Source organism: Lissotriton vulgaris, chromosome 2_2 (assembly GCF_964263255.1).
Source record: "Lissotriton vulgaris chromosome 2_2, aLisVul1.2, whole genome shotgun sequence".
Lineage (NCBI taxonomy): Eukaryota > Metazoa > Chordata > Amphibia > Caudata > Salamandridae > Lissotriton > Lissotriton vulgaris.
In genome coordinates this window covers 26,563,312-26,585,138 of record NC_141688.1, presented here as the reverse complement: position 1 = coordinate 26,585,138, position 21,827 = coordinate 26,563,312, and the positions used below count along the sequence as shown (strand labels likewise).

General features: G+C 44.0%; 1 protein-coding gene across 5 annotated transcripts in view; it reads right to left on the bottom strand.

Annotated features, from left to right (window-relative positions):
- The window catches only part of ZNF609 (zinc finger protein 609), a 935,315-nt gene that overhangs the window by 110,427 nt on the left and 803,061 nt on the right, over positions 1-21,827 (bottom strand). For 3 of the 5 annotated variants that reach the window (XM_086959222.1, XM_086959221.1, XM_086959223.1), the window contains exons 6-7: positions 12,049-14,566; positions 5,295-5,661 (exon numbers count right to left, since the gene is read on the bottom strand). In XM_086959222.1, the coding sequence (XP_086815348.1) occupies positions 5,295-5,661; positions 12,049-14,566 (2,885 nt within the window). The remainder of the gene's footprint in view (positions 1-5,294; positions 5,662-12,048; positions 14,567-21,827) is intronic. The other 2 variants (XM_086959226.1, XM_086959225.1) reach the window with 2 other exon arrangements.

Below are 21,827 nucleotides of genomic sequence, written 5' to 3'. Positions count from 1 at the left end.
TGTCTGTCTTTGCTTTATTTTTTTATATCTGTACATGTCTGAATTAGCTCATAAGTGCGTCTGTGCTTGTGCGGTCATATATGTAACAGTAATGAATGTAACTGCATGAACGTGTGGGTTTGTGCTTGTGTGTGTGCGTATTAGGGCAACTGTGCATGGTGTGGGTTGCATGTTAGCATCTGTATGACTGTATGTATTTATAATTGCCTGTGTGTGACAAGTCGTTGTGTGTGCATGCATTTTACTGGTCTGTGTGTGTCGGTGAATTTGTGTTTAAAGGTTTGTGGCTTTGAGTTCCTGCCATGTTTAGAGCAAACCGCAATGATAGAGAAAGAGCGGGAGTGGGGGCTGGAGGAGGAGGACAGGTTGGGGGCAGAGTGGCGGTGAGCGCGTGTGGGCAGTAGAATGAGCAAGAGAGAGAGTCTGGAAGGGAGAGGAGAGGGTGAGTGGGAGTCAGAGATCTGGGGGGAGGCAGGGGTGCGTGGGAGAGAGGAGGAGAGCTAGAGAGAGCGAGGGGGAGGAGGGAATGTATAATTTAGCTGCATTCATAAAACCCTATGCGGCTTGTACCAGCGCATCGCTATAAAAGTAACCGAATGATTGCAATTCTATGGTTCCTGAAAATAAGGGGGAAATAATTTCCTGCGACGAAGGAAGCAGTGGTCTTTTCATTGGACGCGGTGAATAGGTGTCAGGGGCACGTCAGGCGCGACCCTGGGCAGCGGCACCCGACGAAGGGGGGCGGAGGAGCGCGTGAGTGGAGCGCCTTCAAGGCTGCACTTAAATCGCGGCTAGGTGCTGGCTATATTGAGAGGCGCCATTCTGGAAGCTTCCAGGGCCCACAGTGCTGGCGTTTCCTGCTAATGCTGCGCTGATTTAAAGCCTCGATCACACGATTCACTGCTCACCTGTTCCCCAGCAGCCTGACCTGCACGAGCTGCATAGACCCTCTTAAGGCTGCAGCAGAACAGAACTCACTCACACTGAGAAAAGACCACACACTGCAGCAGCAGTGCACGAACTTCTACAGCATAGGCAAACTAGCAACCGGAAGTTCGGCAGCGTGAAGCCGGTCGTGGGGCGGGACTTCCGCCTTCTGCGTGAAGCCCGCATCCATGGAGTGCCAGAGAGCAGCATTGGTGACGCGGGGCTCCCATGCCTGAGGGAGAGCCCTGCGGTGGCTGCAGAAGTCAGAAGTGGCGGCGATGCGGTGAGTGGGGCTTAGTTGTAAGGGGGGGCGGGGGTGTGTGTCTGTGCAGGGGGTGGCGGCGTGTGTATGCGTGCGTGTCTGTGTGCGTGTGTGTGTGTGTGTGACTGTGTGTGTGCAGGGGGGGGGTGGGCAGCGTGTGTATGTGTGCGCGCGCCTGTGTGTGTGTGCAGGGGGGTGGGGGCTGGCTGTGTGTGTGTGTGTGTGTGTGCGCGCGCCGTTCGTGCATGCGAGCCAAGCGAAAGCAGGGGCTGTGTGTGCGTCTGCGCAAGCGCGTCTCAGAAGCGCGCTCACACGGACAAAACGGAGACTGGAAAAGCGCGCTTCCGACTCGTGTCTACATTCCCAGAAACGGACAGCAATAGTAGCAGACAGCAAGCAATGCTTTGCATTACTTGCACGTCTAGGCTCAACCTAAAAAACGCCTCCTGCCTTCTTTGTTTTTTTGGCATTTGGTGTCGCATCTAAGATATGCTCCCTTTCTTGGTATTTCACTTCAGGCTTTTGCTCACCTCTTTCTCCTGCTTAGACAATTCGCAATTTGAAGCTCTGGACCCTGCTTATTAACTTAACAGCAGAAAAACAGAATCTGAAGATGGTGACCACATGCTGGGGTATTGTGGGTTAACACTACGTCATAGGAGGCTGGCTCAGCCAAACACAAACATAGATGACAGAATAATACACTGCATGTAAATCCAAAAAAGATTCATGCTGCAAAAAAATGACAATTCTGGTAATATCATTTCTGCTGTTAACTCTAACATAGTTGGCAATGCTTGCACAACAAAAAAGGGCCAAGAACAAAACTACCTTCAAAAGATGCTATCACTTAAAAACACTGTAAAAGAAAACATCTCAAGCAGACTTTCTTCTTCTTGTGCATAAAAATGGCTCCCTCTTTCCATGTGCCTCAGACTAATTCCCATGCAGTCATCTACTACCTATGTTTGTAGCAAAAAATATGCTAATGGAGTAAGGTAGGCTGATGTTAAGAAAAAGGGAGATCCAGTACTGAAAGTTTCAGAATCCCCATAAAGGCAATTTTGCTTATTACTCTTTGGCTGGGGATCTACCACCTAACCAAAAGGTTTGGAAGGATGTTACTTACCCAGTAAGAATCTGTTATTAGCATGTTTAGCTGTAGATTCACATGATTTGCATTCTACTGCCATCATGTGGTGGGTCAAGATGTTTGTAACTTGTTTTTCTTCAAAGAAGTGTTTTCCTAATCACGAGGAAAAGTGACGACTCCTTTCAGTGATAGTGCGCATCGGCATTGCATCCATTGCTAGACTATTTTCCAGCAAGAGGGTGAGAATTGAGTAAGTGTAGAACAGAGATGTCCATACGTATGAATATATCATGAAGAACTGCAACAACTATAGGTGCACGGGGAGGAGGGTGGGCACATGTGAATCTACAGCTCTACATGCCAAGAACAGATGCTTACTAGAGTGGAGAAGTGTGGCTCACTGGTTAGAGGAGGCAGACCTGGAAGCAGAGGTCAGCCCGGGACCAGGGTTCAATTCCCGGCTCGGCGGGGTCTTGAGTCTTAAAATGTCCATGCACTCGACAATTCTCGCTCCGGTGCCTACTCGATTCACGGGTTCACATTCTGCGACTCTGGGCAATAGCTTGCTTAATCTTCACAACGGCCCCTCGCGGCGGGATGCCTGGCTTTCACCTTGCAGATACCCTGCCGGGGTTATTTCACAGGGGAATACCAGGACGGGTTCCCTAAGCAAGCGCTTAGAAACCGCTTGGTGATTTGCGCTATATAAATTCCTGTACATTTACATTTATTAGGTATGTAATATTGTACGATCGAGGCATGTGTACTGTAAATACACATGCTTTGCACAGAATATAAAGCAGTATACTCCCAAAGCAGTGGCTAACCAGTAGATGTTGAAGTGGTTTGTAAAAGTATTTTAGTACTGCTTGGCCTACATTAGCTTGTTGGCATGCTAACACATCTACACAGTAGTGTTTGGTAAATGTGTGTGGTGAAGACCATGTATCTGCCTTACACATGTCAGCTAAAGGAATGTTACCTAAAAAGGCGATAGTAGCCCATATTTTGCGAGTGAAATGCGTTCCGGGGGTATTCATGGAGTTCTTTTAGCTTTTGCATAGCATGTTTGCACTTAACAATCCATCTTGAAATGCCGGATTTAGAGATGTGATTGCCTTTGTGAAGTGGAGCAAACTAAACAAACAGTTTTGCGAAAATCTTTGGTTCTATCTATGTAGCACAGTAAAGCTCTTTTGACATCAAACGTGTGAAGAGCTTGTTCTGCTACAGAATCAGATTGAAGAAAATACAGATAACTGAACTGATCAGTTTATATGAGAAGCAGAAACCACTTTGGGACGGGTTGGTGTCAAGAACTACCCAGTCTTTGCAGAGCTGAAAGAAGGGTTGTTCCATGGTTAATGCCTGTAGCTCACCAACTCTCCTTAATGAAGTGGCTGTTCCTCACGGGGAGAAAAAACTGCTTCCATTACCTTGTTGTGGACGAATACAATGCAGCTTTTTTAAACCCTTGAAGTGGCAGAATTCACAAATGTAAAATTCAAAAATATGAGTTACTTAGTTTGCTTTTTCTTCTTTTGAAAAAGAAATTCATTTAGAGAAATTTACCTTACTACTGACTGCTTTGGCTATAGTTGCCCTTTGTTAAAAGTCTTCTTACCAAAGTCCTAATGACACCCAAATAGTTGTTCATCCCTGCTAAAACATTTTTGTTTTGCGAAATATGAATAATTTATTTCATTCTGTCAACTCCCTTAGAGACATACTGGTATCACAAAAGGCCTACCAGCTACTCACTGTTTAGCAACCCACTGTGCCTCCACCCCATCTGTTCCCAAGTGCATCTACACCTTCATCAACCACTCCTGCATCCAGGATAAGAAAAACATTACACGACCAATGTACGTGGAAAGGCACAGGGAGGGAATAGGTAATGGGGTCCATAACAGGAAGACTGAGTGAAACAGACTCCAGGAAGAATGAAGAGCCAAAGACATGGGAAACTGGATGGTTAGAAACAAAAACAAGAAAACACTAAGGTACAGGGAAACGTGATGAGACAAACAAAGTAACATAGGCAGACAAGAACACAAAGGAGAAAAAGCAGTGAGAAAAACATTGGACATGGTAAGACAGACAACGGACAGCCGCTTGTAGAGTTTTCAGGAGGCAGGTAAAAGCGTGGTTGATAAAGATATGGCAGTGATGAGTTCAGGTAAAGGTAGAAATTGGGAGATATAGAGAAACAAGGGCACAGAAAGACAGATGCCTTTGGTCAGTAGAAATAGAAACATTGGGAAGCTGGGGCACAGTGCAGCATCAACAAAATGAAGGAAGGAACAGAGAGCGAGATATAAGCTGTTCATTCGATCACAGACGACTCAAGCAAACCCCAAAAAGTCCACAATGCTATGAGGTCTCACCAAAGGCAGAATGTGCTAAACAAATACCAAGTAACAACCTAATTTCTGATGTGTATTAATCATTGTTCTTTACAGAACAAAGAAATAATACATATCTGCAGTTTTAGAGTGCACAATGGAATTCCAGAAATCATAATTTTCAGAAGGCTAAGCTGCTATGACCTATCTAGCTATACTGCCTGTCAGAAATTACACTAGGCACAACCCACACATTTGACATGTGACTATGGATGGTCTTTGCATTCCAACTATAATGATAGATCAGAGTAAAAAAACAGTAAAGAAACTAGTTTCAAACTAACTGCTTCGAACTCTATATTCACAATTTTGGGGCGGTACGGTAACCCAACTCTTTAAACCTCGACACATTCCCAAGTAAAGACGAAATAATATGACTGACATGACCAGTAACAATATGACTATCTTCCATAGTTTGTTTCCACGTAATTTCTTGATGTCAACCTGCACTCAGCATTCCAAAACCAAGACCATGAATTAAGGCATGCAAACAGTAAAACAGAGAGATGTCAACCAATAAAATAAACATGTCCCTATTGGTAGGGACTGCAGGAGCGGATTTGACCTCAAGAACCTTATGTTTCATGTGACTCTGTATTGTGTGCACCTGGATAGTTCTGCATCATGACCGCTGACATCCCTCGGTAGCTTGGATGGTTGGGGTCATAGGCTTGGCTGTAGGAATACCCGTGCATGTAGGGGATGTAGGACTGGTGCTGCGTGAGAGGTGAAGACACTGGGACGTGAACACTGGTACGTGGCTCCTTTGCCAGCAAGCGGGGGTCTTCAGCTACTGACAGTTTAGAGTCCACACTAGTGCCCTCTTTGCCATCGTCCTTGGTGACTGGGTCTTTGCTCCTGCTCCTTTCCTCCTTCAATTTCCGGTCACGTTCCTCTTTCCACCTCTCATCCTCACCCTTTTGTGCGTCTGAGTACTTGGGATAAACGTATGTCCACATCCTTGGCTCAGGTTCCTACATTGAGAAATCAAAGTTTGTAAATTGAAAGGAGAGGCCAGAAAAAGCTTTCAGCCACTTCCACCAAAATGTTTCCTTGTCAGAGAGTAAAATAACAACATCATTTGAATTAATGAACAATAAAACACATTGCATGTAATATCTGAAGAAACGCAAACCAAAGATTGTCCAGTAGGCATATCTGGTTCTTTTCTTCATGTATCTTGCATACTTCGTGCAAGCATAGTATTCCCTGGGACACCAATAAGGAAACATCTGAACATACCATTTGGGAGAGTGGAAGATTTCAGGAGTTCACCTAGTGAATTGGTTGGATTTAGAAATGGTTGAAAATGTGAAAAATCACGTACCAGGGTTTCTACAATCACATCAAAGGCTCGTCAAATCTCAGCTGGTTTTAAGCTGACGTCTGCCATCACTCGCCACATTTCACCTAGACACACTTTGCTGACCACTTGTTTAGAAATAAAGGAGGAGTGGTAAAAATGTCTTTTGGCTGGCAAAGTAAGCATATGCAGGTGGCAAAGGAGTGGGCGGGGGGTTGTGGCATTATAAGCAATAGGTTTGCTGTCTTCGCCTGCTCCATTTGTCTGGGTGGATTGGGGTGCGGGGACTAGATCAGGGGTCCTATTTGGGCGTTAGCGTGAGGAGCCGGTTCTATTTCTCCTTGCCATTGCTCTAGGGGAAAGGAGATTGTGCTCAGCATTTTATAGCACTTATTCAGATTAAATAAGTGCGGCAAAAATAGAGCACAAAAAAAGTAGAAGCGTACAAGCCGCTGTACCTACAACTTCTCGAAACAGGATTGCATTCCTTTCTATGAATAACTGCTCTTTGATTTTACCCCTGTGCCCACCTTTACCCAGAAATATTTTCAGGTTGGTTGAGGAAGGCTCAGCCCCTTCCATACTACTTCATTAAGCACGGACACTGTCTGAAAATTGCCTCTTCCTTCACACAGTTCAGAGGCCCACAAACCAACGAAGGCTTTGAAACTGTTTTAGCTATTCTAATTAACCCCCTTCGCTGCGGGGCTTTTTCACCTGCTCTGAGGGGAGGAGGGGACGCAGCGCCGGCGTGATTATGATGAGCATGGCTCGTCACGCTGCATGGCTGCGCTGTGCGCATGACGAGCAGAGCTCGTCATGACAACACCCGTTTTCGAACGTTCAGCACAGCGGAGAAATTACCCCTGCGTGCAAGCGTTCTAACGGTCATGATGAGCACAGCGCAACCGTGCCTCATGACGAGCCCAGCTCGTCATGAGCACAGAAAGTGTTAAAAGCTCTGCACATTTCTTTCGTAAGAACCCCACTAGCAGCAATGATCACTAAAAGCACAGCTAACAGTTTCCCGCTTGGATGCATAAGTAGCTCAGCGAGGACAGTAATTTTCTTTAAATTCTGAAGCTTTTGATTCTGGATTTATACAGGTTGAAGAAGGACTACAGATCCCAGCATACAGCGAAAGAATCTGCACTGCCGGAACTACTCACCAAGGGTACTGGGTAACTTAAGAACTCTGGGATACAAATGTGGTAGTACACTTTCCTCTGATCTGTAGCAAGTTTGTGCACGAAACAAGATAGTTTTTTTCTCAAATTGTCACACAAAATTTTACAGATGCTGCTCACAAAGGCAAGAGTGCGAGTTTACCCACCTGGCCCATAGCAGCAGCACTCTTATGGTGCACTTATGGTTCAGCAGAGCAGCTTACTCGCTAACTCAAACTCGAACTTGTATTCAATTATTAGAGAGCATTGAGAGACCAGTGCTGAAACTAGTACAGTGGCTGCATGTGTTTATTTAAATTATCATAGTGTGACAGTCAACAAATGGACCTAATGGAACTACATTTTTATTTATCTACCAGAAATTCTTAAATCTGTGTCATCATACCCAAGGATGTCTGTTTCAAGTTCACTGTGGAACCTTGACAGCAGTGTCATGTAGTGAGTCACCTTCCTCACTCAGTAGGAAAACTAAAACTCGAGGATATATAAACCTGTTCTATTTTACTTCCACCTGCCACATGGACCAATACTAGACTTACTTTTTTTTCAACTTGTCAACTTTCATCAGGAACATGTGGTCAGCTAGTATAACACCTTGAATGCAATAATTTCGAAGTATGTTCTGGCTAAAAGATCTGTACAATTACTATACATCCTCTCGCTGAGGCTGGAGTAAAAAGGCAGGAGCCCAGACGGTTTACTCACTGTTCTTATTCGTTTCTTTCCATTCTGCATTCAGAGAACTGGAAGAGAAGGGTATTGTATTGTATTGTAATTGCATTTATATAGCGCTTACTACCCCTGACGAGGCGTAAAAGCGCTTTTTCGGTGAGTAGCACGCAACTCCGGGACCCATAGAGGATTAGAGTTTAATTAGTATAGGAAACATGCAAGTACATTTTAAGTGGTGTATAGGTTAGTCAGTTATTTGGATTTGGAATGATAGCAGAAGGATAGAGGAGGAAAAGAGGTTTGCATTTATATAGCGCTTGTTACTCCTGATGGGGTGTTGAAGCACGCTACTCCGGAAGCCCATAAAGGATTAGTGGTGAATTAGTATGGTGAAATATGAAAGTAATTTCAGTGGTGGATATTAGTCAGGTATTTGGAGTGAGAAGGATAGCGGAGGGATAAAGGGGAAGAAAGGGTTGCATTCATATAACACTAGTTACCCCTGATGGATGTTGAAGCGTGTTTCTGGTGAGTAGTACGCCACTCCGGAACCCATAAAGGATTTGTTGAACATTAGTATAGTAAAATATGAAGTAATTTGAGTAGTGGATATGTTATTCAGTTATTTGGGTAGCGAAGCGTAGGTGGCGGGATAGTGAAGGGAAAGAGGTTTGTATTTATATAGCGCTTACTACCCCTGACGGGGTTTTGAAGCGCAAGTAGCACGCTACTCTGGAACCCATCAGGATTAGTGTTGAATTAGTATGATGAAACATCAAAGTAATTTTAGTGGTGGATATGTTAGTCAGTTATTTGGATTGAGAAGGGTTTGGGAGGGGTTGAAAGGAGGGAAGAGTTTAGAAAGGTTTGTTTTGGGGGATCGGTATAGTAAAAGAGGTGTCCGATGATGCAATGAGGGGTAGTGTAGGGGAGAGTCTAGAAAGGGTTATTTTGGGGATCATAGTAGTGGTATGGGGTTTGGGATAAATGAGTGCATGTAGAGGATATATTGATAGATGTATAGGATGAGAGATAGGGTATTGCACTGGAAAGAGTACTAGAAAGAAGTTTGAGATGAGTCAGAAGGTTGGGCTAGAAGATATATTGAGAGAAGTACAGGCTGAGAAATAGGGAAGTGCATTGAAAATGCTAAATTAGAAGAAAGTGATAAATATATTGATCCATGAGTACATTGAAAGTATATAGATACATAAAGGAGGTATGTATATTGGGCAGTATTTCTGGCCCTAGTCACGACCAGTCTCGAACAGGCTCAAACAGGAAGCTGCACTTGTCCTCTCTGCCCTTAACAGGCTCAAACAGAAAACTGCCCTTGTCCTCAATACCCTTAACAGGCTCAAACAGGAAACTGCCCTTGTCCTCTCTGCCCTTAACAGGCTCAAACAGGAAACTGCCCTTGTCCTCTATACCTTAACAGGCTCAAACAGGAAACTGCCTTGTCCTCTCTGCCCTTAGCCTCGACGTCCCAAGCCTGGCCTTTTTTATAGCCCTATTAATCAGGTGGCCCCCTTCAGTCAATGGGAACCCTAGCCCTAACATTATCCAATCACAACCCTAGCCCTAAAATCTAGAACCAATAGGAGACCAGGACCTTACAGCCAATCTTAGCCCTAGTCCAAGCACCCAATCAGTTCAAAAACCCTGACCTCTATGTCCAATAAAGGCTCTAGCCCTACCAGTAGTCCCAAAAACAAGTCCATGCAACCAAAGGCACAGGGTAGTCCTAGTCCCTACTTCCAATAGAAAGCCTAACCCTAGCCCTAGTCCCAACCCTACAATGATTGAATCACAGACCCAGAAACCAATCAGAACCCTCAAATACCCAACCAATGAGGACATTAACCCTAATCCAATAGAAACACCAGATACGACCACCAATCAGTGTAGACATGTACCAACCACTAGCAGACCATATAAGGTCCCAGCGACATCAGACAAGGTTAGCTGGCCAGGGAGTTGGAAGCTGCTTCTATTGTACAGAATATCATAGGAGACTGGCATGCTCAATCCACACTTTGGACTTCAGCAGGTAAAGGGCCTCACTAACGTGAAATCTAACAATACTTTATTACAGGAGCTGCACAAAGAGCACTATTGGGTTGGACATCTAGATGCAGGAACACATTTCCTGGTGTAATGCCTGAATGTATAAGTTGTGGGGTTCTTTTTTTCACTGTGGCCCTTCCAAGAAACCTCTCAGTCATTAATTATCATTGAGAAACTGAAAGGGGCACGATGGGAAAAAGAAAATTAAATGTTTAAGTGTAGGAAGGTGGCATGGAAAATGGTCAGCCATATCAAATGCAATTTTTTCCAAACCTCCTGTATCATATGACATTTTTGTTTTTCATGAAATTGTGCTAAAATGCCCAATCAAAAGTATTCTAAATTGTAACATGCAGCACTCTTAAGAATTGCTTGGCACACCATCATTTTACTGGAATGTTTAATGAGTGCCCTTTCTGAGCCTATGACGTTTTGTAAATGGAGGTAAAAATCGCCCTATAAAATGTATTATTTGGCCCATTTGAAATGAAAATCTCAGGAAAAACCCTCTAAACGCCATGTAGCAAAAGTAAGGTTTGCTTTGCAGACATTTTGGGCAGTTAATATGCGCCAACACTTTCAAGGATCACCAACCTGAAAAGCTTCACAACTTATTTCTGAAGGAGCAGTAAGATTGTTCTGAGAAAACATCTTACTTAAAACATACACTTGCTGCATGTCTTTGTGCACTGCAACCAAGGCTCCGTGAGAAGACTGTCGCACAGACAGGAAATAATTAGAGAACATTGGTCCCAAGTGATTTACACAGACCAGCGACGTCATGTGGCACACTGTTTACAATGCATAAAGAAAAGGGCCATATCGGAGGACTACAGCACGAAGTGCGAGCTGGCCCAACCAAAGAGGGAAAGGGTAGAGGAGACGAATTCAGGGGCAAGTAGCACTCCCTGTTTTAAACTGTCAAACCACTTACCTTTTCAGCACGGTGGAGTCAACAGCAAGCAAAGGACCTGAATGTTTAACACTGGAAAAGGGGGATGGGGTTTGTTATACTACAGTAGTCCAGAAGTAGTGGCAAAGGCCATATTTAGTAACTTCTGTTTTTCTCCAACACTGTTCACACACTTGTGTAATAAACTAGCAAGTAACCCTCAAGGAAGCATGGTACACCCAAAAATAAGACTAAAAATATGACTTAGGATCCGTGCTCCGTTCTACACATATACAACATTACAAAGAGCTTCACTTCAATCTGGACAAACTGAACAGTGAACAAACGCACTAGTAACAAATCACAACCAAACACTGACAACCACTCAACTAGATAGAATACCAAGGTCTGCACTTAAGGACACCCAGCTTCAGAATGCACTACAATGTCACAACAATGGTGGTGAATGCCATAATAAGGCACCTGTCATTACAGTTTCTAGAAATTTATTAACTGATCCAATTAAGCCAACACCCAATAATCAGCAAGGTCTGGGCAAGCATGACCCTCTCATAACCAGTCAGATGGGGAGCATGAAACCATACATGTCTTTAAACAAAAGGTCAAACCCTCTGTCCTGAAAACAATATGGTAGCAGACTGAAAACAAGCTGAATAAGAATTTCCTTAATTCGTCATGTCTTTAAGGAAGTGGGTTACGTATAATACATTGCTCTCCCACAATGATATCAGAAATAAGAAAGGCTGGGATAGGAAGAACCATTCTCTAGTAAGTACGCGGTTAGCCCAGCTGTCATTGGGTAGCATCAACATGGAATGGAGAAGTCAATCTGAAAGTGGAAAACACAATGGACAGCCATGGTTTGCAACAACAAAAGTTCATTCTTCTCGCTCCCAGGGCATCAGAAAATAAGAAATATTTGTCTAGCAAAGGAAAGGGAGGGAAGGGAAGGTATGATTACACTCATACTGGGTGAGTCTCTGATAGCGTGCCACAAGTGTTAGAAAGATATATTAACCTGCAAGGTACAAACCTGTCGTTCAGGGTAGTTTCAGGACATCTTCGTAGTGGATTATGATTGGAACCAGCAGGTAAGACCATAAAAATGAACTGGGCGCAGTAGAATAGAGAAGGATTAGGGCACAGTGATGAATGGGCAAGAGGGGGTGGTGGGGGTGGGTTAATAAAGATCGGATAGGAGAAATATACAAAATCTTACCTGTCTATACCAAGGGACAGGATCCAGGCCAGGGGGCCTACTACATTCAGAACCTGTTTTCGATTCTGAGGCCTCTTTGCCTAAATGGCTACTGTTTTCTCCAAGTTTTACCTTGAGCCCCTCTGCTTGTTGGCTCTGGATTTTTGTAGAGTCCTCCAGTTTAGGGATAATCACAGATTTAGGTGTGTCGGTGCTGCCGGCTTCTTTGGCCTTACTAGTCCCAGATTTTACCAGGTCTGTAAGACTAGGCGCTTTAGTTAGTGTTGGAGGCACAGAAACCTTATGCTTCCACTCTTCCTTCAAGGTTGCCTCCCTTTCCCTAACACCAACTTCAGTTTTTTTCTCCATTGCACGTGTCTGCTGTTGCTGCTGCTGCTGTTGTTGCTGCTGCTGTTGCTGCTGCTGTTGTTGCTGCTGCTGTTGTTGCTGCTGTTGCTGCTGCTGTTGTTGCTGCTGCTGCTGTTGCTGTTGTTGCTGATGCTGCTGCTGCTGCTGCTGCTGATGATGTTGCTGATGTTCAAAGTTCCTTTGCTTCTGATGCTCCTCATATTGCTGCCTGTATGCTGGGTTGGTGCTCAGTAAATGAGCATGGTACCCTTGATCACTGTAGCCATAAGGAGGTACGTAGGCATATTGGTTATAATAGAGGGACTGCATGTACATATTAGGACGTTGTTGGATCACAGACTGCTGTTGAGTGGCAGTACTAGGGTCTGGCTTTTTCTCATCAGTGGCTTCTGTTTTGACTTTGACATCTGGGAGTTCCTGCTCCTCATCCTTTTTTACCTTTAGGGGCGGATTCTGATTCTCCACTTGGGTACTAGGATTCACTGTTCCAGGACTCACCTGTGCATAGTTTGGAGAGTAATATGCTTCAAAACCTTGATAGTAAGGTGATTCCTTACTCTGTGGTTGGGGGGGAAAGAGGGCCTTCTTAGCAGATTCTTTAACTAATTGATCCGTGTCTTTAATTTTAACATTTTCTGTTTTGCCCTCCCCATCTTCTCCTGCATCTGAAATATCAGAGTAAGCTGGACTGTTGGTTTTCACTGAGCTAGCTTCAGCCCCATTCTGTGTTACAACATGTAATGGTGTCATGGGTGGTGCAGGGCTTGGGTTTTCCATCCTACTTGTGACTCCAATGGATGGACTAGGAGCATTGTCTGTAAAGCTGTAGATTTTGTCTGCCTCAGCTTTAATGCTTGCCATTCGACTCTGGTGTGGGTCAGAAGAACCATTGAGAAGGCCATCACCTTTTGTACTAGAGTCGCTGGTAGATTCTCTGTAGGGGCTCTTGCCTTCTTCTATTCTGCCCCCTTTACTCGCAGGTGAGGGGCTTTCAGTTTCCCGGGAATCTTTTTTCTTCTTGTCTTTCTTTTTCTTATCCTTGATTGGGGTTAGAGCAGGACTGACAGAAGGATCTCCCATCAGAGTGGGTTTTGGCTGAATGGGCTTTAACTGGGGACTTGTGGGTAGTGCTTGAACCAAGGTGGTAGTCAATCCTGTGGATGAGCCCGGGCTAGATGCACTAAAGGTTGTTGCTTGAATGGTGTACATTTGTTGAGCGGCAATGGCTGGGGCGATAGGACGGGAAGACTTCACAGTTTTTGAAGGAACTTTCTCAGTCTTGGTGGCATTGCCTGCATTTTTTAGCATGTCCTTGTCAACCAATCTTTTTTCCAATGTCTCAAAGCCATCATTGCTAGTGTCATCAGTTACTGAAGGGCAATCTTCAGAGCCATCATTAGAAAGGGCACCCAAATCTGTATCTCCCTCTATGCCCACTTTTTTCTTAAGAGCTTTAGTGTTGAACTTGCTTGTGGGAGAGGGACTATGTGGTTCGATTAATCGTCCTTTCGGGGTGGTGGATCGGGCTGGAGAAAGAGAGTCCATTTGGGAAACTGAAGCACCATTGCAGCTTCCAATTTCTACTTGAAGAGTGGGTTCCTCACCATACTCACTATCACCATCCACATCTGGCTTACAATCATCGTCAGTATGAGCGTGAGCTTGGTGATATTTGAGTCCATTGATGTGCTTGTACTTTTTGCTACAGTTTGGGTGTGGACAGTCTATAAGGATTGGTGAGGGACAATTACGGTCTAAAACCAGAGGTTCCACCTTGATAGCTGAAACCGGCAAAGGCATGGATGCAGAGCTCACAGAGTTCGTCCGAACACGCTTAGTGCCTTTGGAGTCCTCAGAGCTGGAGTTTAGCTCCATATCAGAGAGTGGCTTTGTTTTTCTTTTGTTTGCAGAGGAGGGGCTGGCTTTGACATCTTCAGGGGCCGGTGTTGTACTGGTAGGAGCAGTGCGATGCTCTGTTGTGTTCTGGCTGCCCCGACGCCCCTTGCTGTTTGCCCCTGCACGAGTCTTGCTACTGCTATTACTGCTGCTTCCCTTGCTGTCTGTGGGAGGAGGAGCATCATTGACTGGAGTGTTGCTGTTTGGGCGCATCCGCTTGCCCCTGCCACGACCATTCCGCATCTCCAGGTCACTGCTGGGAGAATCACAGAACCTAGAGTCAAGGAGAGAAGAAAAGCATGGACAGCTTGCATTCTCAAACAGTTGTTCATTATTATAAAGGAAAAAACATGCATTTAATTCAAATTAAGCAGTTGGCTAATCTAAGTGCAGTTTATCGTCCACCAAAACACTTAATATTTACAATTTAAAAGCTTTGATAAGGATGCTTTAAAAAATATATTTAACAGATGCACAGAAATGCGAATGCATATGCAACCCCTGCACCAAGCCTCCCAGTGGGAGGTAGCAACATATTCAGGACCTAAGGGGAAGTTTTTGAACGAGGTCCACCAAGTACACTGGGCAACATGATAATAGATTGGAGGTAGGAGGCTTTTCAGATGTTAATGAACTCTGTTGAACGCACCCCATTGGTAAATGGAATACAGAATGCTGGCAAATATGGGCCACAAAACTCCCCTAATGCATTTTCTATTGAATGCAATATGGCAAATCTTTTAAGTAATCTCACTGTTTTACCACACAATGACTAAAAACCCTTGTGTCCGTCTCATCATCTCTTATTTTCATCTTTCAATGTAGTCCCAACATTATTTAACTGGGTGGATGTTCCATTAATGAACCATACTTTTCTGAAAGAAATGTTTCCTTACACGGAAGGTCTGGTTGTTATTAGTGTTATAGGTTGGAAAACATAATTTCAAACGGTGCGTTTTGTAACAAAACTGAACATTTTGCAAAGTTTTGCACACTCAGCATTAAGACAAAAAAATAATGCAAACTGTTTACCAAATGTTTTTCTCTAAAGACTTAGCAAGGTAACTCTCACTCTAAAAGTGATTTTCCGGAGATGCATTTTCTGCAGAACGTAATATTTGAAGGCGTTCATTGCAAATTCACCTTCAAAAAATTCATAAACATTTCCAGAGGAAACCTTTCACAGCTTTGTGAAACTTTAATTGTTACATAGTTGAGATATTTGCATCACTGTATCACTAGCCTCTTATTTTCCATGAAAGTATACAAGTTAATACTATTTTGGGCAGCTTTTCATCGATGCACATCTATACGCTTCATGCAAAATCGGGGGATACCGTATAACTTTACTAAGCAACAATTGCAATGAATATGCCCTTACCCCACACATGCTTTTACCACGCAAATATTTACCAAGCATATGTCTATTAGGGCAAGGGTGTTTTTAGGATTTCGAGTGGGTAAGGGTATTTAGGTGGCAAGGATATTTTTAGGGTTTAGGGTGGGTACAGGTCTTTGGGTAGCATGGGTATTTTTAGGATTTAAGGTGGGTAAGAGTGTTTGAGTGGCGAGGGTATTTTTAGGGTTTAGGATGGGCAGGGGTGTTTGGGTGGGAAAGGTTTTTTTGTGGTGGATAAGGGTATTTCGGTGGCAAGGGTATTTTTAGTATTTGGGGTTGAGCCTAGGGGGTTGAAGTCAACAAGGTACGACTTTATACTTACCTGCGAAATACTTAAATTTTTGTTGTAAAGGCATGTTTAATAATGGCATGCGTTGTTCCGTCATACACCCCAGAAAAAAAGGTTTGTGCCGGATTTGGGATGTTGCACTAATTAACAAATTTCAAATATTATACTAGCCCACTTCAATGATTTTTAAAAATATTTTTCATCATACCCCCTCTTCATGGAGAATGATTTTTGAAGCCACCAGTACATTTTTCTAACTGCATCTATTAAAAGTATCAAATGGCTGCAACCAAGAACATTGTTGGCAAAAACCAATGCAGAAGATTACTGAACACGATGACAAATACTGAGAGCAGTGAATACTTAAAACACTGACACAGATCAACAAGGCAATAAGATAATGCATTAAGTTGACCGTGTAATCATGGATTAGAAATCTTGTCACTCCTTATAAGAAAGCAAACAAATTCGAAGAACAACTTTCTGACAAAATGTGACCTAATACGAAAATGAGGTTCACGGTGACGAAATACTGAGCTACAGTAGTCCAACAAAAGGAAATTGAAACCTTGTTTGAAGATTACAAATGTACAACTAGCTCACAAATCATAAAAAATAAGTTTTCTAAAAGCAAAATTATACGAAATCAAAAAGCCTGATATAATAAAGGCACTTAAAAACATTACTGGGCCATGGAAGGCTCTCTTATGTTGACAGCTGCAATTGTTTTTTATTATTCTGTCCATTGTAATTTTTAGACTATTACCAATGACGAACAGGCATAGATGGTGAGGCTGTGGTTCTGAAATTCTGGACCCTGCTGTGATACCGGTACCGAGGTCCAACACTCGTGTCACCAAATATCATCGTACCATGACGAATTTGGTATCGGCGGACCGGTAATGATTAGGACATTATCCCTATGCATTTGCGTCGTGATTGAGCGATGCTAACACCCTTAAATCATGTTCCCGTTCTGAACCCTCGGACTCCATTTTGTGAACGGCATCCATCTTATGGCTTGCCCTCATATAAGTCAATCGATTAAGGACGAGTTTGATCTGAAAGGACACGTCCACCTTAGCCGACTTCCCCATGACCTGGCCAAACTGACTCCACTGCCTCCAGCCAAACCTGTTTGGGCAGCTCCTCGCCCAGTGGCCGAATAAGATAGCATCAAGGCATAACATGCCATAAACCATTCACTACATACAGACCATGTTTTCTACACACATACACCTGTCCATGTTCCTTGTTTATGGCCAGTTTTACGACGAGGAGGTGCCCTGTTTTATTGGGGTTTCATCGATATCTGATGGTAGTTCTGGGCCGGGCTGGGTCATCTATCACAAACTGGACATCTAAAATATGGGTTTGACATCATGACTTTGCCTTTTTCAGTGTTGTGGAAATATGTGCGTGACCGTATTGTAAACCAAAGAATTCTTGCCTAGAGCATATATTTTTGTATAAAAGGAGAAGGCTGGTTCTGTAAAAACGAACAGTCTCCTGAGAACTTACGACCCGTGCTGGTGTAATTCTAGGACACACGTTACTTGGTTGCAGCCAATAAAACTCGATCTCTGACTTCACCTAGACGACTATTGGTTTCTGTGGTCCGGAACAGGGAGAACTCAGAGGTCTTCGGGTGTTATCCCCTGGCACCACCGGGTTCCTAAAAACTCGGCACCTCAGTTGGCGCCCAACTCGGGGCGGTATCAAGCGGTGACGGTCCAAGCCAGATGTTCGTGAGGAGCTTCGTGTGAAAATTCCAGAGGACGGCCAGCCACTTCAGCGACCCCTGTATGTCGACGTGGTTCCGAAGGTCTTTGCTGCGAGGTTCCCCGCGTCCCGACGGCTACGAAGGACTGCTGCCCTGACTATCGCCCTGTTTTGGACCCAGTGATCCTTGGTAGAGCGAAACGATAGACGAGTCTTCTAGTGACGTCATCGATCATCAATACTTCAGTTAAGTATAAGTGGAGCGTCTCCCAGTCCTTAGTTTGGTTCTTAGTTTTGGTATTTTTGAGATACACCTGTTTAGAACTTGCAAGTGCCAAAACCGAGGGATTCGTGTATTCACGAAAATATCATAAATAGATAATCCCTTGAAGTTTGAAGCTAGACTAGTGAGCAAAGATGCCTGGTCTTAGCAGACTTGGAAACTTGTTTTGTCTTGGTTGTAGTAAGGATTCCCGAATAGAGGATTCGCGTCCGGTTCCTCCAATTGGAACTCCAACATATGAACTGTATATAAAGCACGGAGTAGGTCCTATCACATATAATGAAGTGTGGATAAAATACACCCGCAAAGATGGTGTTTTAAAATTGCCCCAATATGGTAGCTTTGACTCAGAAATTTTAGATAACCTTGAGGTCAAATTGTTCAAGAAGAAAGCCCGGCCGGCGATGTTTGACTCTTTTCGCTTATGGCGCAAAGAAGCCAAACAGAAAGAAATAAAATTTGCAAAGAAAAATTAAAGAGGTATGTCAATGGTGCAAGCCGCCATTGCATACAGGGATAATGAGGAAGAGCAAGAGAGGGAACAAATGCTCAGAAGCAAGAAGTTAGCAGTAGATAAATGTTACCCGATGTTGCCCCATGAAGGACAAGATTCAAAGAGAACATCAGAGAAAGATCCACTAATGTCCCATTTATTGAATTCACCACCCCCGTATACATCGAGTGTTACTGGACCCCCGAAGCTTTTCGTTATACCGCGCCCCGGCGCACGAAATGCAGCTCTTGCACAAGCACCAGCTCCTCTTCAGCTGGTTCCTACTTCTCCAGCGCAGCCTTCAAGGGCCGCCGCCTTTGCTACATACTCCATCCACTTCTTCTACAACTTTGCCTACTGCTCCAACTGTTTATCCTGATACTACTACTGCTACTGCTTCGACTTCCTCTGCTATTGCCTCGACTTCCTCTTTACATCAGCCTGTCTTTTCTGGCACATCTGCCTCTCCACAAGCTTCTCCTTCTGTTCGACAGAGTGGCAAGTACTGTCACTGGTCTGTTCTCACCTTTCTTTGGGTCGCCTAAAACGACCCCTAAAACAGGACGTAGACAGTTGCGTAGTCAACTGCCTGATTACGAGGAAAGAGAAGTGCTGAATGAGTTAGCACGCAAATGGGTTACTGACACTGTTAGGTACGACGTTCAGTCTGTTATGGAAGTCTTCCGACAATGGGATGCACCCACTGTGAAGATTTGGAGACGAACGATCCAAAACGCAAAATGAAGGAATTATTCCGTATGCGTTTTAAGTTCTATGAAGGCATGATTGTAGGTGCCGATGTTGAAAAAGCAATAGATTTGTTGTTATCTTGTAGGAGTAAGGTAAATGTCTCTAGATCATTGTATGAAGATGACGTGTCAGGTAGAAAAAAAGGCGCGACAGTACTCAATGAGGGAAGTTCCTCCAGTTTGGAGGGAAGGTGATGCAAATGCAAATCCACCAATTCCACCACATTTCCAGCGTGTATGGGTACTTGTCCCCTGGAAAAGATCCGAAGTTCTAGCACTCAAGTAGACATTACCTGATCCTCGTAAAAATCTTGCAGGGTATTATAAGGAGTTATCACAGACCGCAAGCTCGTGTATAATGAATTTAGCAGATGTAGACATGTTGTTTGGGAATGTTGTTCCACAGCCCTTGTGGAGCAAGATTCGTCATGCAGATCAAGATCAAGAACTAGGTGACACGTGGGCTAATATTACTGCTGCAGATGCTAGACAAGTTGGTGGTTCTAAACCTGAGCCTTTGGTAGCTGAACTTCCTGGTAGAATTATCACGTATATGAAAACTTTAATGTCTGAATTGCGTGTGAATTGGGATAAGTTATCTGCGTGCAAGCAGAAAAAAGATGAGAATGTGTCTGACTTCTTCACGAGATTTGAAGAGACTTTCGTCGATCATAGTGGTCAGGATATGGCTACCGAGGGTGGCCAAAGATTGTTTGTAGACAAATTTGTACATAATCTGCTTCCTGAACTATGTAACAAATTGAAAGATTCAGAGAGTGCTTGGGCTGTTTCCACGTCAGCGCAGATTTTAGCCACAGCCCAGTACTACGAAAATAGGCGCAAAGACGAGCTAAATAAGGCAGACAAAAAGACTAAAGATTTAAAAACTAAAGTTCTTCTCCAGCAAGCCTATCCGCCTCGCACTCCTAGTCAGCCCAATTATCAACAACCACAGCAGTATTCGAGAAACCCGCAAGGGAACGAGTTTTCTCATCAGCGTTTACCGTATGGTTCGAATCAGTGTGCCTATTGCAAAGAAGAGGGTCATTTCAAAAATAATTGTCCAGCTCTGGCGCGACGCCTGAATGGTGTTTCCGGTGCAAGGGGTAGAGGTGTTCAACAGGCTCCTAGGGGTAGGGGCCGTGGAAATTTCCCCCAGAACACCACTTCTTTTCCGCCTCAGAATTCTATGAATAGCTTTGACCAACAGAATAATGCGTCTTCTAGGTCAGCTCAGTACTATGCTGATGACTATTACGCCGAAATCGAGAATGAGAGTAATAATCGCTAGGACTGCCATGGACAAAGAGAGGGAGTTGTTTCAGTTCCAGTAGATCAGAATGGACCTTATGTCGAGGTGATTACATCAGGAGTGTCAGAACCATTTCTGCTGGATACTGGTGCTACAAAAAGTTCTATTATGCACTCAAAACTTCCTGGCGCACCTTTGTCTGGCGAAATGAATGTTTCAGTAGGTTTCTCTGGCGCACCTGTTAGAAACCCGATTTCTAGTCCTATGCCCCTTTCTGTTGGCCCATGCGAATTAGAAGCACCCCTCATTCTTACAACAGGTTGCGGCGAAAACTTGTTAGGTTTGGATTTGTTAAAAAGATTATATGCGACTTTGTATTGTTCTCCTTCGGGAGTACAACTTACCCTTGGTAAGAAAGTGATTTCCCCAATGTATTTGTCAAAGGAAAATATTCCAACTGAATTGTCATCTCTTCCAGACATACTTTGGGCTGCCGGTTCTAATGATGTAGGTCTTTTGGAGATAGCACCGCATGTCATAACGCTGAAAGCCAATGTTAGGTTGCCACGTATTCCCCAATACAAGATCTCTAGCGAATGTGAAAAGGCGTTGTTAACGATTATTTACGACCTGATCGAGAAAGATGTAATTGAAGAGACAACAGGCAACATTTGTAACAGTCCTATTTTGCCTGTCTTAAAGCGTACTGATCCTTCGCAGCCACCTGTGTACAGGTTTGTGATTGATCTCAGAGAAGTAAATAAGACTGTTGTACCACAGTTTCCAGTTGTCCCTGACATTACTGCCCTATTGACTATGGTTCCAGCTTCAGCCACTTGGTTCTCGGTGATTGACCTGAAGAACGCTTTCTTCAGCATCCCGATTGCTGAGGAAAGCAGAGAAATTTTTGGCTTCAATTTAGGAGGACGAAGATTCCGCTTCAAACGCGCTCCTCAGGGCTACTGCGAAAGCCCATCGATATTCAGTCAGGCTCTGAAAACACAACTAGACACGATTGTTCTACAGGATGGTGCAACTCTGATTCAGTATGTAGACGATCTGCTGATCGCTGCAGCCACTGAAGAAATTTGCAAGCAAGCCACATTGTCGTTATTGCGTCATTTATGTGACATGAAACACAAAGTCTCTCTTTCGAAACTGCAATTTTGTCGACAAGAAGTGACCTACTTAGGTCACATCTTATCGAAGGAGGGAAGGAGACTGACCCCAGAAAGAATACTGGCAATTGCGAGATTGAGTGCCCCAAGGACACAGAGAGAAGTTCGGGCCTTCTTGGGCATTACATCGTACTGTAGACAATGGATACCGAATTTCTCACTATTGGCTA